Source organism: Notolabrus celidotus, chromosome 9 (genome assembly GCF_009762535.1).
Source record: "Notolabrus celidotus isolate fNotCel1 chromosome 9, fNotCel1.pri, whole genome shotgun sequence".
NCBI lineage: Eukaryota > Metazoa > Chordata > Actinopteri > Labriformes > Labridae > Notolabrus > Notolabrus celidotus.
In genome coordinates, this window is record NC_048280.1 from 11,731,524 (window position 1) to 11,750,627 (window position 19,104).

Consider the following 19,104-nt stretch of genomic DNA (forward strand, 5'->3'; position numbering starts at 1 on the left):
CAGGGATTTTCTATAGAGGAGCTGAGCTGTGTGCATGAGAGAGATGGTCTCTGATCTCTGCTGAGCTGAAGCAGCATGACAACATCACACATATTCACTGACAGTTTGCTCATGTATGTTCTGATTGTGTGCTTGCAAATAACACTGGAGAGGTTTGTTTCAGTGTAACTTGGGAAAAGTTCCATCTGGAGAAATAAAGTGAGCGGCAGCACAACAACAACAAGTAATTTGCTTTCTTTAAAAATGAAACACAACCAAATCCCAAAATACATCACCAGCACAACAAGCAACAAGGAACACTGTTTCTAGAGGACATTGAAGAGTGCGGGCCTGTGACTGTCAACGTAGTTTGTTTCTCTGGCAGCGCGCACAACTTTAATTTCAGTGCGCTTCTCACTGTTGCTAGGTTTCAAAAGATGTCTCACAACACTTCTGCTTCCCTCGTAGTACCATTAAGTCTGTTTTAAAATGCTATGCATGCTTTATATTTGCTTTTATCCAAGGAAACTCAACAAAGAACATGTAACATGGTGCAAAAGATTTGTGCTCCGAGACTCATTCTTCAAAACTGGAAATCAGACAATCCCACATCATTTATTAGCTGGATCAAAGAAATTTTGTCATTAGTTCCTCTTGAAAAACTCGGGTACAACAGAACCAAGTCCTGTCAGAAATTCATCACTATCTGGGCCCCATTTATAGATTTTACCCTCACTGTTGCCTTGTCACAATTACCTTAATGTTGAGTCTCCTGAAGCTTTTTGCTCTTTACTCTAAGTGTGGGAAAAAGAATTGAAAGCTCTCCATGTCAATACACTCCTATTTTTATTGATTTATTTTTATATATTTTATTCTATGTATTTATTTTTCTTTATATTTATTTTTCAATGTATTTTCTGCTATGGTTATTATTATTACTATTATAACATACATGTACATGTTTTTGGTTTTTTTTACCCTTATTTGTCATTTTCCTGTTTGTTTTATAACCTTTCGGGTGTCGGTGGTTTGGGGGATGTTGGGGATGTACATGTTTGTTTGTACATGTACATATCTGTTCAAAACTAAGAAAAAACTATAAATAGAGTTATATAGAAAATAAAGATTTGTGCTCTAGCATTAGCTGCAGCCCTAGACTTAGAAAACCTTAAAAGGAAAACAAGTCAGGTATGTTTCTCTGCTATTGTTGTTGACAAAGTTAATGTCCAAAACCCGTCCCTTCTTGATTTTGATGTGACAGTAAATTACACTGACATGCATGGAGATGTGCTCTAAGTACTGTCTAAGTTGTGCAGTACTTGTTGCTTAAAATCATGTCAAACTGAGATGCACAAATATCAAAATTCACAGTAAATTGGGAGTATTGAGCAAAAGCAAAGCTTGCTTGTTCATCATACCCGATGTGGAAGAACACGTGTGTGCTGCATCTGAAAATAGTGCAATAAGAAAGGGCTTTCTGACAGCAAAGTAAAGCACTGAAAACATTCTAGATAGGGCAAACACTTACAGCAATATCACTTTTTGGGTCAGAGTTAGTTAAATACAGCAAAATTATGTGGTAGAGCTCACTCCACTCTAAGCAGTTGATAGCCTCGCTTGCCAGTTGACAGTTTCTCAACAAATGGGCTAGGCTGACTGGGATCCCCTGTGGGTAATTCACTTATTAAGTACCTCATACAACCAAACTGAAAAAATACACGAATAAATGAATAAATAACACAAACATGTAAAGGCTAACAAAAGGAAACAAGCAAATGGAAACAGGCCATAATGAATGCATAATGGTCATGAGCTGTTACCATGGTTTAAGAATCAGGATGCTACTAAAATCTAAAAATCCATAAGTGATGCTAAAAAAAATGCTCCTTTTTTTTTGTTTAAACCAAAGACAATACAGTCCCTTGTTTTAGCATAATGAATAATTTCAAATGTATTCTAAAGTTGATTTTGTCAGCAGTGTTTGTAGTGATGTGTTTGTAATGTGTCTGTTTGGTTGTGTTGAAATGTTTTTTCTGTGTATGCTTTTGAGTTTGTAGAGCTTCATATGGTTGTCAGCATCTCTGTATCTGTTTTTGTTTTTGTTGTGTGCTGAATTGAGTTGTGTTTTGTAATTTTTTACAGTCTGTAGTTGCTGAGGTGAATTTAAAAATATATGGTGAGTTAAGTCTTGTGTTTCCAAACCCATGTGTTTCATCAGAGAACAGTTATATATAGCATTTGACTTAGAACAAAGCTAAGTGTGCGGTTCTTCTTTAAGTTACAGTGGAGAGCTCTAATGGAGGCCTTTTACTGCTCGTAATGTAAACATAAAGATCAGTTTACACATGACGAAGAGGTTAATAGGCCCGTGGAGACTGTTGGATAATGTCTGTGTTTAGTTCTGAGAAAGTAAACCTGCTGATGCTGTAAAGTGACGGCTCACAGAAAACCTGTTTCAAGCTGAGGGTACCAAAGTTCAACCTGTTTACAAACAGCAAGAACCCAACATGAAGTCAGTAGCAATAACTGGAAACAGAAGATTTCTGACTTTCTTCAGAAGAGATTAAAAGTCAGCACAGGTATAACTTTATCTCGTTGATCTTCATCTCTCTCTGTGTGTATATGTTTACAGTTTTATACTCTGGGGAGAAGTTGGGTTAAATTCTGAGTTAATTGTTATCTTTTGAGTTGTCCAGACACTTTTTTGAGAATTAATTTTTATCTTTGTTTGATTGTCTGTTACATTATGTTTGCCTGACAGAGACACCTGTAAGCTGAAGTCTTGACAGCGTGGAACAAAGAGAGAGCATCATCATAGAGCTAAATGAGCTCGTAGGTAAAAGGTCAAATTACAAATGTCTGTGACTCGACTACAGATAATAACTTTCCTTTCATGTCATCTTCTATCAGCTGCAGCCTGCGTCCTGCTCTTGAACTTTATCAGTGAGGCTTCCCTCAGCTTAACCAAAATCCTGATTTTTTTTTTTAACCAACAAAGTAGAGTGATGTGCTGAGCCTTTACAAATGGTGACTCTTGCAGTGGTCAATCTTTTTTCTAATTTTCTGTCTCTTTTTACTGAAGGACTTCTACACAAGGAAATCTGTGCATGGGTACTAATCTTGAACTAATGCAACACAGATGAGTTTCCATGGCACACAATTGTCTTAATTAATAGAAAACTACTCATCATGCATAGCTCAGAAAACAAACAGAAGCTGGAGAAAAAATGTGTCTTAATGGAAAACAAAAACAAGTCAAGCAGCTTGACAGCAGAAAAAAAACACCTCTCTGATTCCGCTCATGTTAGAAAGCTCGACTAATCAACTCCATTAACTTTTGGATGTGCGCCATCTCTGCAACATTTACTGAAAGAACTGACTGCTCTGTGTATATATTCTCTGTACAATATGTGGCCGTGCCGAGCGAGGCCCTTAAAGAGGAAGCTGCTGCATCCTGAGGAGAATCTGCGCTGAAGCTGACGGTCGAGAGCTGATACTATTTGTGTCCTGATGGCTTGAGTCCCTCAGAATGGCTGTCAGTGTGAATCAGTGTGTCTGTGAGAGGATGACACTTCCATATGGACTGCATGCTGCGTGTATGCGTGTGTGTGTGTGTATCTGTGTGTGAAAGAGCGAGAGAAAGAGTATTATATTGATGTGGGAGCCTTCATGTGGAGGAAGAATTAATACTCAGGGGAGGCTCTGAGTAATGGAGGAGCCATGTTTCAATTATCAGCTCCTCCTCCTCTCTTCTTCTGATACACACACTCTCACACACACAGACACTCAGTCCATGCCAAAAACATCTGATCACACTCTTCTATCCTCTCTGTATAGGTCAATAAGGACATCCATAGATATCACAGATATGGTGTAAGAACATGACAACATTAATTGATCAGTGGTTGATATTTAACATCAGCAGCTTTTCACATCACTGATTTTTTTACCCTGAAGGTCCATGCTGTGCCGATCATCGCTCAATAGAGTCATATCAGCTGTGTGTGTTACTTTAAGGACAAAACTAATTAAGCTGAGAAAAATAAATTATCTGTTTGGACCATATCACAGCTAATTTATAAAGATAAATATGCTTCAGTTTTAGAGCCATAATCCAGAGACAATTAAACTACAGCGAGATAAAAGTCTAGTCACCAGCTTCCAAAGTCTCACTGCAGTACAGAGGAGTAAAACTGTGCTCAGAGTTTGGTGCTGAAGTTGGATCAGAGGTGTGTGTCTCTATCCCTGCTCCCATATTAAAGGATAGAGTTACCAGAGCTGTTCAATAATTCAAATCTACCAATCACTCCACCTATTGAACAGGTGGCTCCCTCAGACACTGTATCACATGCAGCACATTGCAGTGAGTGGGTGTGTGTGCATGCGTTGTCGTCAGCCAGTCTGCTGTAGTGTCACTGATCTGTTTGAACATTGTGTGTGTGTGTGTGTGTGTGTGTGTGTGTGTGTGTGTGTGTGTGTGTGTGTGTGTGTGTGTGTGTGTGTGTGTGTGTGTGTGTGAGACTGCTTTGATTGACGTGCAGCTCTGAGGAAAACTGCAACATCAGATGAGCTTCTTAAAGGAATAGTTCACTAAAAATACTCTGTTATACCTATGCTTAGAAGTTACAGTGAGGGTACAACTATGTGTGAAGAATAGGGATAAGAAAAGTATAACTATGGTTCTGCTCACAACATTTGATCACAGGTGACCTTAGTAGCTGTTATATTTAACTTTATTAGCATGACATACGTTACCGGTCAAGAGTTTTAAAACAGCCCAAGTTTCCACTTTTATATTAAATACAAGCAGTTCACATCCATTGCATTGAATAGCTTGAAATGGTACAAAGGTAAGTGGTGAACTGATAGAGGTAAAAAAAAAAATTTTTAAATGAAAGAAAAGAGGGTAAGATTACCAAAAACTGAAAAGATAAACAAATATACGAAATGGGTTGCTGTTATGCAGCAATTGAGGTCAGTCAAGCCTTGAAAGTTGGTGCTACCAATTCAGGTGTCCCAACTTTCCTTGATTACTTTCAACCCCCTCTGTCTGCATAAAAGTAGTGTTGGAACACACTGGTTAGGTTTACATGAGACTTTTAATTCCTCTTTAATTCAGAATAAAAATTAAATCCTCTTTAAAAAGATAAAAAATGACCTTGTAAACACCTAATTCCGAATGAAAATGACCAAATCCGAAGTAAGTGGCTGGTTTATTCTGATTTTAAATCTGAATTGAATAATTCCTCGATCAAGTAATACATTCATTCCACTTTAAATTAATTCCGGTCGTTCTGCACATGCTCATTCCCTTGTCCTGTCACGATGACGCACATATTCCACGCTGGCAGGCACATATTCCAGGATGGCCGCTCGAAACAAGCATTGGACTCGAGCCGAGACTATTTATTTAATAGGAGCCTTAGAAGAAATGGATATCATGAAAAGAGTTGATGGACAGAAGCATAAAAATGTGGACCTTTTAAAAGCTGTAGCGTCCAATTTAATCGAGGGAGGTTTCCCTGACAGAGACGCCACCCAGGTAAAAAACAAGTGGAAATTGTTGAAGCAGGAGTACAACAAAGCAACTGGAGTGTGTTTTCTTCCGATAGACAAAAATACGTCACGCCCGCCCCTGTCCAATCAGAACCCTTCCCAACCCCCAGACCTTAAGCGGAATTGAATAAAGACGATTAAACGTGTTTTCCATGTAAACCTCAATTCGGAATTACTATTTCCATGTAAACGCGAAGGAGAATACTTTAATTCGGAATTATTTAATTCTGGATAATTAATTCAGAATTAAACAACATCATGTAACCATGGCCACTGTGGCACTATACCCTCGTGAGCAATATTTGATTTGTCTTGTACTCCAGAAAGTAATATGTTGCTTAATAAATGGCCAGCAAAAGGTGCCAAAGGTGGCTACTCCGATGAGTCAAAAGTTTAGACTACATTTTGGTTTATGAATTGATTCCATGATTTATTTTTGAGAGAGCACAATAAGACATTGAACTGCATCATTTTCAATAAAAAACTTGAAAAATTGGGGTGTTCTAAAACTTTTGACCGGCAGTGTAAAAGACCATAATGCCCAATAATTAGGCAATAGACAGAAATTGATATGAAACAAATACAGGTTGTGTGTATACTTGTGTGTGAATGTGGCAGTTTGAAAGTGAGGCTTCTGCAGTGGAAAGCAGAGGCAGAAAACATGTATTCATGTTTTAATTGTCAATAAATATATAAAGTAAAAAGGCTGTAAAGATGATAATAAAGAAATACATAACAATTATTGTCATATATTGTCGCTGTCGGCCAGTAACCTCATATCTCCGATACTACCACCTTTCAAATAAATAATAGTATTTATGAAATATGATCCAACACTTGATTATCTTGGTCTATATTGTCTCTAAATATGTGTGATAAATGATGAAGGAAACTGTGGAAATCTGCTCTCACATGTTTCTTTGGCTGAATGATCTCTGATACCTCGGCTAGTTTTTCCACCTACATGCACATACAGTAAGTAACAGGAAGCTCATCTGCTTTCTTAAGTCCACTTGAAATGTGAGACACATTCAAGGTAAAGACAACGGGGAATGAGGATATTCTATCCTGTTGTTATTGTCAACAGTTCCATCAAACAGCAGGGCCATCCGCGTGTTAACCACATCAACACCTGACACAAGGAAACTGCAGCACGGCATGGATGAACACACATGATCAGACCATGTGTTTTTTCACTCATAGCCTGAATGACTGCCTTTCTTCTTCCTTTAACAAAGAAAAAAGCAGATTAATCTACCTACACAACTCAAGCTACATCATCTTAGCTGAAGTTTATATGGGAGTTTTTCAGGGAGTACAAGGTTTGCAGGAGTAATACATTCACCCTGTGTTGCTGCAAAGAAATCAGGTACTGCATATCTAGGTTTCCACATGTGGACTGTTCAACAGATGATCGTCACAGATTAAAAGTTAAGTCTCATATTTTAGATTACCTCTACATGAACTACAGTGTTAGCTTGCTATTGATTGGTGTTAGGTCTCAGTTCCCCCCTGAGTTAAATGACCTGAAAGTGTCAGCCATGACTGGAGCTGGCAGATTTCTCTGAGTGCTAAGAAAAGGAGCTTCTGTGCTTCTCTTTTTTTTTATCTCTTCAGGCAAAGGGGAAACTGAGCCAGAGGTTATAAAAGTAATGGAGATATTCGCTTCCCAAAATTCCTTGTGAGATGAAAATTTCAAAGGATGCACAAGAACAAACAACCATGACGTTAGTATCTATTTTCATACAGTCATACAGACCCACAGTACATTAGTTTGATGTGTATGAGTGAGGAGGAGGCTGAGCATACCCAACCACTTAACAAACATTTTCTTATTTCATTTCATCCATTCTTACCTCAAGAAACTTGTCGAGTACACTTTTTTATTCCATTAGCAGATTTTTTTTTACTCCTTAGAAATATCTCAGGCCTTATTTTTTAGCTTGTGTTATCTTAAAATCAAACACTTTTCTGGACTTGGATGCTTACTTTTGAGTTTTTGCCATGTTGTGCATTTTAACATATCCCTTTTGTTTGAATCAATTCAAACCTATAATGAAGGTACATTTTTCTCTAGATTGTCAATGTTTGTATATGTCTCCCTTTTAGAGCGTGGAAACTTTTAATCTCTGCAACATTCCTGCCTCTTTTTAGATTATGGTGATGTGTTGTACTTGGGAGCCTTGGCTAAATGTCTGTTGTCTTTAAATTGTGTGTATCACTGTGCTCTGAGGTTCGTCACAGGTTGCACATGCCTCACTCATCACTGTGAATTTTACGTCAAAACTGACTGGCCACCCCTGAGTGTACGCAGGCATACACATTGGCTACGTCTAATATATAAATGTCTTCTTGGCTTGGTCCTAATGTATTTGTGTGTGTATCTTCAAAGATAAAAAAGCCACTATGCCTTGCGCTCCTACGACACATTACAAATGTGTGTTCTCCGCGTTCGGACATAGTTCGGTAAGAGAGCGTTCAGTTTTGCTGCTCCAACTGCTTGGAATAAACTCCAGAAGGATCTGAATCTGTCAGATCTTATCTCACTGGACGCCTTGGCTCCATCTTAAATGAAAGACAGACCACAGAACAGTGCCTGTGTTTTTAAATGCTGTTTTTGTAATCACAAATTGCATCTTATTTGCAAATAAGTTGCACTTTTAAATTACTGATTGTTTCTACATACTGTCTGTACATATGCTCCATGCTGTTGAGTTGTGCTATTTATTTTGCCGTGTGCTGCTGACCTCTTTGCCAGGTCGCCCTTGTAACGAAATGAGTTCTTGATCTCAATGGGTGTCATCTGGTTAAAAAAAGGTTAAAAAAAAAATAATAATTGCTTTACGAAACAGCATGGTAAGAGCAGGTGGAAGTATCTCAATCCTTTCTCCCATACATCCAGAATCCACAAACTATGTCTAACATTGTCCAGAATTGCCCTTTGACACATACAATGCACCACCTTGATGATGATACTTGAATACTGAAACCATTACAACTTGTTTTTGGTGTATTTTTGATATCAAAGAAAGAGTGGAGAGTGATAATCAACAAGGAGAAAAGAGTAGGAAGTAACTTTACTCAGCAAAACATCTTACCAAACATGCGCTTCATCTTCCAGTAAACTGGCTGTGTACTTAGCGACTGCAGCAGTTCAGCTAAATTATGTTTAAAGCCAGGTTAAACTGATGCAGACATTTACATTCTCACATGCCTCTACTCCGCATGATGCTCAGACAAGTTCAGAGCGCAGTGCACGAATGAGAGTCTATTTTCTGAACAGTGCAGTTTGACCACATTTCAGTAAAAATCAGCAGTCACACATGATCTGAGCAAAAGCTTTCCTTTTGTAAGTCTCTTTGAACCTAATTTGCACGGTCTCATGTAGTCTCTTAACAAGTTCAAAGTAAAGACATTCTGATGTCCATTAAAGAGAAGCAACATGCAGCTTAGTGCAACAGTTTTTGGACAAAAAAAGCAGCTTTATGCTCAGAGGAATAACATCTATCAGGCTTTGGCTTCACACTCACAACGCTTGTTAGTATCATCAACACACCAGATCTGTCTTTAAGCAAGTCCATTCAAATCCTTCACACAAAGCCATTCTTGGAAAGCACTGAGCCTTTTTTAAAACCAAAGATAACTCTGATTCATAACGCTGTTAGGCAGAAGAATATGTCAGGACTCTTTGTGGCAGGATTTCACTGAAAATGACTCAGAATGAGAGAACAGCTCCAAACCTCATCGATCCCAGTCAATCTATTCCAAAAACACACTAAAATGAGTCACAGAGTAAAATCTCTGGCACCCTGAAGCCTCACAGCAGGATTTAATTCAAAGACCTGCATGTCAATAAGCAGAGGGAAAAATCAAACCTGTAGTGGGACTGAGCTTCCGCAGACAGACGTCAAACTGCTGCTAATAATGTGACCCACGTTTGACATTTATAAAAACAGAGTAGGAGAGACAGTATGCCCAAAAGGCACAAACACTGAAAAGCTGAGAGGAATTCATCCACAGAAAATTAATATTTCTATTCTGAGGTATCTTGTTAGATTGATGAAGTCACTTTACAAAGAAGATGCCCGTTTACCTTCTCAGATGGAAGGACGTACTGCTGTTCTTTGTCTCAGTGAGATCCAACTGAGAAATCAAATTATTTTTGAACCCACAGTTAGAAAAAAACACAAGCAATTCAAAACATCACCTCAGACTTAAGGGAGAATTATTAGCTTTTCGACATTTTGGGACATTCGATTGGGCAATTCCTAGATGAATCAAGAAAATATATAAAGGAAAAGAACAGGCAATCATCTGGTTTAGTCTTCTTATGTTTGAATATGTCTGTGATTTTGTCATCTTCTGTCTGGACATGACATATCTTCAGATTTCTTTTAATTCTCTTTACAAAACAAGACAAGTGTGTCACCATCAGCTGTGGGAGCTTTTGGTGGCCATTGTTTTCAATTTGCTGACAATCTGCACACTAAACCTTTTATTTATTACTCACCAAAACGTTCCATGGATTCCTACAAAATAAAAGGGATCATTTGTTGCAGCTTTAATGAGCTAACATGTGTACCATGACGAATCAAAGACGGGAACAAGCGCACATGCATGCAATAAAGCATGCTGCCTGAAGAGTAGACCTCAGCTGATTATGACTGCGTGATTGACTGATGGATTTACTGACTGACGGATTGACTCAATGAGTGATTGATGGTAAGCCTCGTGGAGCAGGATACACGCTGCTTAATACTCTCACGGCACAATTCACCCAGAACCCTCTCACAGAGGAGAACTAGGTTTTCCTGCAGAGGTGAGATCCATCCAGAGGTTTGAGCTTGGGTGTGTAGGAGGAGATTATTTCTCTTCTGTAAATGCCCTTTGCATCCGTGCACATATAGATATAAGGAAACTGAGATAGAATGCAGCCTTATTTCTCCTATGTGCCAGGCATGTCAAGAGCAGCCACAATCTGCCTCCAAATTTGTGCAAGTGACAGGTTTTCACTCTACTCCAGCCAATCGTGTGAAACCTTCATTAGGGGGGAAACTCATCCAGAACAGATCACTTTAATAAGGGTGCCTTCAAGGTGTTAGGAGTCACTTTAGGGAGCCTGGCCTTTCACTTTACAGTCTATTACCCCCGATTTGAGACCCACAATCTGCTTCGAAGCAAACAAGCAAAAGCAGAATTACAAACGAACTCCCTCCTTTTCCTAGAATTAAGGATTTGAGGCAGACTGTGTGGATTTTACTGTACACCAGACTCTATTTAGAGATGTTAAAGTCACGCGTGAATCACTTGGAGCCACACGACGAGGTCTCAAACACACAGAGGGAAATAATCTCACGGATTAACCACAGAAACACGCGTAAAATCGGCGGAGAGAGGGAGGAGAAGACGTGATGTAAAGTGACACTTTGCTGGAAACCATCTGCAGGGACGCGTCTCTCTCCTGTTCTGCCTCCAGCCTGCTATTACATAACTTCACTAACAAACTCAGCTTTCGTCAAAAATGAAATAAAAAGTGGGAGCAAATGAGCCTCTGGTGGCTGTGGAGGAATTTTTAAAGGCATTAATTTGGCCAACAAGTCAAGTAGCCTGGAGAGCGGATCCACGCTGTTGATTTAACTTAACACGCGCTTTTTGCTTTCACCAAGTGCGTAAAGGAAAATAAATCCTCATTTCAACCTGTCGAATTCTCACGTGAGGAATAACGAGAGGAAGATTACATGTGTGTCTTACCTGCATGTTTCTCTGTGTTGTAACGGCGACGCTGATGGCTGGTTTCTGCCCGAGTGTGTCCTCTCTGCGTGGACTCCCAACCTCAGACTGCCGCTCCACTGCCTGCGAAGGAATGCGCACACACTCTGTGACACACACGAACACGCACACACATATATACACGCGGGGAAGAGAGATGCAGAGGCGGGCGGGGTAAGGGTAGGGGTAGGGGTGGGGTGAGGGGGTGCAGCCAGAGAGTGAACAAGCGGACCTTCATCTTTTTCAGTGTGATGATGTGAGGACAAAATCAACAGGCTGGCGGCGGACTTCGTTCAGCCGGTGTATCATCATCACGCTGTTAAAGGATGAGCTGCAGGGTGAACATCAGGAAACTGCAACATAAAGTAGTCTATGATCAGACATGTAGCATTTTCATGGTGTCTAACCAGCATTTTTTTAATCCTCATCCTCTTCGATCTTATGCTGCTAAAAATATCTTCCAACGAGACACCATTGAGAAAGGCTCACTATCTGCTAATGCTTTTATGAATGGTTGCAAGATTGTATGGTTATTGATCAGATGTGACTGATAGGTTTATATGCCATACTGACCTTTTTTTCAGTTTTTTAACCATCATGGAAAAGCAGCTGCAGGAAACACATGGCCTCCTTGTCAGCTTTCATAACAACACATATCTACACACTTTGTGTTTTCACTCAGATGGAGAGTGAATGACTTAAAAACACTGACTCAAGAATGTATGTTATAACAAAATATTAACAGTGTGTTTGAAGTCTTGCTGATCTGCAGCTGGACAATTAATGAACAAATGATTACAGCTTTATTTATGTGACAGCTCTCCAGTGATGACTCAGAAACAATATAACACATTTCTGCTGTTCATCTAAACGTGAGGGACTTTAAGGTGCTAAAAAGGATAATGACCACCAGCCAAACACAGCAACACAAAATGTGTTCCAATTAATGGTTTCAGGCTGACTCTTGATGAAGCATTAGTCAGTTCTCTATTATCTCTGTGAGCTGTAATCCTGCAGGGGATCATGCAGAAAGTAGAGTGTGTGCATGTGTGTGCTGTTTTGTGTGTATCACTGTTTACACATCTAATCTCACGTGTTGCTGGATCGCATTGTCTTATAGTTTTTTTTAGCACATTCATACTGAAATGCTGAAGAACCTCTCCTAATTTTTATGATTGACAATTTTTGAAACAGAGAAGCTCTTCCACTGACTGTTGGATAGAATGGTTGACTGCTGATTCCTCACCTTAATCAAAAGCGATCACCTTCTGCTTCAGATGAAGATTTTATTTTTATATTCTTGTGTCTGCTTGGACAACATCCTTCATGGTCACATATTTTTGTTGCATTTCCTTTTAAAGTATGCATCCCAAGCTCAAACGATTGTTGTTTGTATTCATTCAGCATTTAAAAACATCCAATAATGGTCAACCAGCAGCTAAAAAACTATCATGTGTTAACTCATCACTTGTGCTGGTGTTGATCTGGTCAGTTTTTGGATCTGAAGGACAGGGTAAAGTGCTTGCCAACAATGAACTCCCACTATTTTGCAAAAAAAAAAAATCACAAAGCAACAGAAATACCTGGGAATCACCAGGGCTAAAAATCAGTCTTCCGTGGTGTTACATGCACATTTTGTCTTTATTGTGTCATTCAGTCTCATTTGAACCAGAACATCTGCAGATTTCTATCAAAGCAGATATATGATGAACCACTAAAGTACAACTTACTATTTTTATCTTTTTGCTGAGGGAGGGGGAGGTGTGCTCCTGACACACCTGAGATCTGAGCTCCATTGAGGTCACTTTCCTAATTTCAGTACATTTGTCACATCTTATAAAGACTTCAGAATGAGGGTATTTTTAGAAAGTTATTAAATCTAAAATTTCACATCAACAGTCCTGTAATTTCTGCAACCTCTTCTAATGAGTAGGGTCATATCGGATTACTCTGTTATGTGTTTTATGGTACCTGACCTTTTTCAAATTAATCTTTTTTTCCTCCCCTTCATGATTAATGTGCCGAATTACAATTACACAATTACATGTAAAGAGAGGTGTGTGTTTGTGTGTGTGTGTGTGTGTGTGTGTGTGTGTGTGTGTGTGTGTGTGTGTGTGTGTGTGTGTGTGTGTGTGCTTGTCTTGCATTAGATTACAGTGATTGTCATTAGAGTGATTGGTACAGAAATGCAATTACAGCCCTGGTGGAGAGTCTGTGCACTCAGAGAGGAACTGAATCAATTTAGGTGACCTTGGCTCTCTGAAGCTGCCCAGAGCAGAGAGAGAGAGAGAGAGAGAGAGAGAGAGAGAGAGAGAGAGAGAGAGAGAGAGAGAGACTGTAGCAAGATGCCAAATAGCTATTGTGCCAGGTCAAGCATCCTCACACATAACGCTCGTTGCATAATGAACAGTAAGAAATGTAAATAGCCCGCAGAATGAGCAAGGAAAGGCCATCTGACTAATCAGACTTGCATCTAATAAGCCACCAAAGCTGAAGACATGTTTTTTGAATGTTTCCACAACACTCAGAGTTCATTTACTCATACCCTCACAGCTTAATTTTAAAATGAGCCTACAGAATGTCCACAAATTACAATACAATTAAACTAATTATAAATAGATAATGATGCAAAATGTAATTCATATTGTCACCTGAGGGCTTCTGAAATATGCTTCAAATAGCTCTGCAGACGGCATCATCAGTATGTGGGCTTCCTTTAAAATGAGTTCTACCTGTCGTTGAGGACATAGAATTTTCTTTTTAAAGCTCCCATGGGTAACTTTTGACTTTTTGGCAACCCCTGTGAACAAAAAAGGGCCTCTTATCTTGGCTGATCTTGTCCTTTGTAAATGTAAGTGTTATCCAGGCATAGTCAATCTTTTTACTGATGGCCTTGTTTTGGTTGGTCATCCAGAGGCATAGATAATAATGTTTCATCGGCAGCTAGAAACTCCTCACAGGCGCTTTAATTTGATGATATAGTACAAAAAAACCAAAGGTGGTGTTTTCAATCTTTCATTTATTTTTGCTCCCATATTTGGATTGTGATATTTTGTTATTGCAGGTAGAATAACCTCCTGTGTTAATTCCTGTCTCTGAGATGATCTAACCGTTACTGCTGGAGTACAAAAGGTTATTGTTCGTAATAACTTAAAACGATTTCCAGAGGTGAAGATGGTCAACCTCTCATCTTCTGCAATAACTAGACTGTCTGCACTGATGATGTAACTACAGTGAACCTAAGATGTAACTCCTCATATATGAATCCTCTCTGAGTAGTCCTGACAGTGACCATTAGTCTGAATCCGGTGCAGCTACACATGTGACTAGATCATCATATTTAAAGTCCTCCATAATCTTCATGAATCGAAAGAACACAGACATTATCTTACATTAATGAAATATCCCCTTTTTCTAGTGATAGTGGCCTGTTTCCTCTTGAGATAGTCGTTTAAACCGTCATTAGAAAAAAACAAATGGTGTGATCTTGAGTGGGATTATGACTCCCCTACTCTAAAGAAATACAAAAGTTATTTCATTGCAAAGCATTGTTAACTTGGGCTTTTGATTCTCTCTAAATAACAAGAGATACAATGTAGAACGAACAAGCTTTGATTGTTTGAAAGCACTAAAAAAAAAACATGTAGGGGTAATTATAGCTCTATATGTTAGCAGCCAAAGGAGGCAACTCAGAGTTTATAAAGTTTATAGCACATTTCACCACTTATAGATGAATTCATTCCTTTCTGCAAACATACAGTAAACCAAAAACACATTACCTTCATGAACAACCAGATGAATGCAAGCAAACCTATGTCGCGTTTAGTCAGGAACGGGTACAAAGACAATCAACTCAAACTCCGAGTCATGTGATTTGCAGATGACACACAATCTTAGCTTCCCTCGTGTGACAGACAAATAATAATTTCAACAAACAAAAACTTGATTTATGAATCCATGCAATGTGAACACGACAGAAAACTGTACTGATAAATCCTGACACGTGACTTCACGAAAACACTCCACAAACTCAGACTAATGCAGTACTCAGAGTTGAATCAACATACATGCAAATCTGTAATCAAACTACCCGTGGCTAATCAACAAGCTGTAGCCGGTACAATTGTGCTGCAGTCTAAAACCCATCTCACCGTGTGTGCATACAGTCCTCCAGTTTAATTGAACAGGAAGATTAAATGCCTCCTGAGGTGCAGATAAAGCAGTGAGTACACTAATGTTTTGTGTTTACTGTTGGTAGAGCCTCCAGTGCACTGAGAGCAAAGACAAATGTTTTTCTCACGCTGATATTTAAAGTTCATTATTTAGCTCAGAGACAGAGAATGAAAAACACCATCTGACCTTCAGGATAACTTTGTCCAAGAAATACTTTTGCAAAGCTTATTTAACCTGCAAGGATTTATAACAAATTAGACTTTTCTATATTGTCAGAAACATAGTATACAAGGTTGATATCTGTAGACTTTTATTTTTTATTATTATTCTGCTATTGCTTAGATTAAACATATATGCAACTTCATTTTTGGCAATGTAGCCTTAAATCTATACTATCTGTTATCGGTTGACCTGTTGGTCCAGGTCTCTAGAAATAATACAACAAAGAGTCAAGTGAGGATCTTCTGTTTTTATACAGTACTCTCAGACAACTTTGGCTTTGATTGGCATGAAAAAAACAAACTGATGACTTGCTTGCTTGATTGATTCCAGGAAATACACAGTGCTTTCTGATTTCTCTTCCACATACTACACCCACCTGAAAATTTATGGAAATTTCAAGAAGTTTTCCAAAGTTGCTTCTTCAAACATTTTCTGTCACAGCATGAAGTCTTCCCTGTCAAGTGGAGGGGAGAAAAATATCTATTTAGAAACTATCAATACTCTAAATGAGTGTCTGGTTTGCTCTTGAGGATCACAAAGAGGTTTCATTAGCTTGTCTCATGAATAGATAAAAACTCCTCCTACCACTCTAAGCTCGTTTGAGAGTTTATATTAATGCTCTTTATATTTGATCTTAATTACAAGATAGATTTTATGTCTGTTATCCGATAGATGTTATTTTGTTAGTTAATATTCTTTCGGGTTAGAAATGATCCAAGACTTTAGAAAGGTAAAAGGGTCAATTAGAGATTATAACTGTTGTTCTTGAAGTTCCTTATCTCTAAAGTGACCTCAAATTAAGTGGATTTGTTATATCTCTGATCTGTCAGCATCCTTGTCCTTGTCTCGCACGTTATCTCAATCTTCATCCACGCCTTGCTCTCCTCTCTCAGTTTGTTTTCCACTTTATCCCTGCCTCCATCACACACACTAACAAACAGAAGCTTGGTCACACATACACACACACATACGTGCAAATACACACAGACTCTCTCACACACAGTATGTTCACAGCTGACACCATACAAATTATTGCATCTTCTCACAGTGGGAGAGGATCATTTAGAGGCCATTGAATGAGCACAGCATATTAATGTGTGAGTGATCGAGGAAGGGTGAATGTGCACCGTAGGAGTGCATGTACACACACACACACACACACACATAACCACACACACACATGCACACGCACACGCGCAAACACACACATTTACAAACAAACTTTCAAAAAAACTCTCCTGCTCTTCTCTCTTTGCTTTCTTTGTTTTTATTCAACGATCCTTGGTTCAATATCTCATTTTTTCTTTAAGCTTCCACCCGGACCAAAGAAACACACTCGCACACAACCATACACACACAACGCATTTGATTTGTCCTCCTCACAGCGAGGGAGGATAACAGTTATCAGAGAGCAAGGCTCAGTAGGACAAACAATCAGTCCAAAGGGTCAGTTCCATCTGAACTCCTCCTGCTCACACAGAATAAACATGATGGAGGAACAGCTCTTGAGCTTTGGTTGAACATTGTCATGCTCTCTCTGATCTGGAGGGGGGTTAGAAGGTGGGTGAGTCAGAGGTGTTATTTACCTGCAGCTGGGACTCCCCCAAGGACAACCTCAGTCTCTGCAGCAGAGCTGTGCTAGCATCAAGTGATCGGGAAACACTGCGAGAGGAGGGGGACATGTGTTAGAGCTGCACTCACAGGGACATGAGGAACAATGACAGGGGTTCACAGGTGTTTGTTACATGACTGTGAGTATTTACTGCAGACTGCACAGCACATGGATTTAGTGTCTGCAACCCTCTGGTTTCTGGAGAGATGTTTTTTAAGTGATACAGTGCTGGAAATACTATCTCATCCTACATTTTGATCAACTTACTCACAGGCAAAGAGGCGGAGCTGAGGCAGGCTATTAGCCTCCTGGCAAACAGCTACAACACACCCACCTGTCCGTCAACTCAACTGCACCGCTATCTATGCAAATCTATGTATAACTCCTAGCCTTTGTATTTTCTCAACAGATGCTTCATAACAAATTCATACCCCATGCAGCTTGTATGAATAAATAAATGAGCTGCATATACAAGAAGGCTGTAAACATGCTTCTCTCTGCTGTAAAAATAGACACTTTACCCTGGGACCTAATGGGGATAATGACTTTCGGAGTCAGCCTAGAGTGGACACTTGAGGAACTGCAGTTTTTAGCACTTTCACATTGGCTTCATTATTCAACAACAGATGTTGCAGCTTGGTGTTTACACATGAAGAGAGAGAGAGAGAGAGAGAGAGAGCATGCAGAGACTGAGAAAACACTACATTTCAACCAGCCTCTCATTTTTCATTCTACTACAACTTTGACAACCTTTGTGTTATCTTACTAGAACAGTGTTTTTTTTTGTCACCTTGAAACAAAGAATTGCTATCTTACTATAACAGTGTTGAAACCATAGGTTGAAACCCCCCTAAGTACAACCACTTTCTGAAATTTGTAAGTACTAGTTACAATTATGACTCCAATACTTAACAACGGCAAAAAGGTACTTTCAAATCACATCTTAAATTTGCAGTTGTTGTATATTTAATTTTTTCTGGCTAAAGGATGAAATCTGCCTTGATACAGTACATTAGAAAAATTCTTCTTACCTCATCTCATCAGGAGAAAACATTCAATGGCAACACAAGCAGACGTAAAGTTGTGGAGTCTGCTGGCTTTGAAGAAAGGACTGCGAGGATGTTTTGGTCTTAAAAAAAGGGGTTTCTCTGTAGTTATCTTTTCCTAATGTTGTAAAAGATTTTTGATCAAATCTGAACCTGTCAGTGATAAAAAAAAAAAAAATAAACACTGTAATGGACGTTCTTTGATCTCGCACATTTGACCCGAGGGATTATGTTGTAGCTTTATCAGCCTGTTTTCATGTCGGCAGACTGCAGCAATCTTCTGAAGCTGCTCAAAATTGTTCGGTATCTGTTGATCATTTAGGCTCCATAACCATAGACTGTATAAAATATAACGGGTAAAACACAGGGGTAGAGACAGACTTTTTTGACTTGGGTGGCCAAACTGGGGCCCTGACATTTGTAGGGGGGGGATCAGGCTTACCACAAACCTAGGAGGTTTATCTCTAAAAAGAAAATCACCTCTATGTTAATGTCTTTAATAAAAGTATCCAAAAAATGCTACATTTTTGCATGTAATTTTAAACTTCACTCATCAGAGGTGCAACACAAATCTGCTGAGCTCTTTAAAGACTCAAAAAAGAAAATGCTCCATGTCGAAATCATAGACTGTATAAAATATGGACGTAGTATCCTTGACGTCACCCATCTGTTCCTGAGAGCTGTTTTGAAGCCAATCAGATTGGAAATGCTGAACTCAACCAGGCAGAGTGTGACGTAGTGTGAGCC

General features: G+C 39.1%; 1 protein-coding gene across 2 annotated transcripts in view; it reads right to left on the reverse strand.

The window, feature by feature from the left end:
* kcnip3b (Kv channel interacting protein 3b, calsenilin) overlaps window positions 1-11,642 on the reverse strand; it is a 54,695-nt gene extending 43,053 nt beyond the window's left edge. The window contains exons 1-2 of one of the 2 annotated variants that reach the window (XM_034692952.1): window positions 11,537-11,642; window positions 11,287-11,388 (exon numbers count right to left, since the gene is read on the reverse strand). In XM_034692952.1, coding sequence (XP_034548843.1) covers window positions 11,287-11,388; window positions 11,537-11,542 — 108 coding nt within the window. In that variant the 5' untranslated portion in view covers window positions 11,543-11,642. The remainder of the gene's footprint in view (window positions 1-11,286; window positions 11,389-11,536) is intronic. The other variant, XM_034692953.1, reaches the window with a different exon arrangement.
* Between the last annotated feature and the right edge of the window lie 7,462 nt (window positions 11,643-19,104).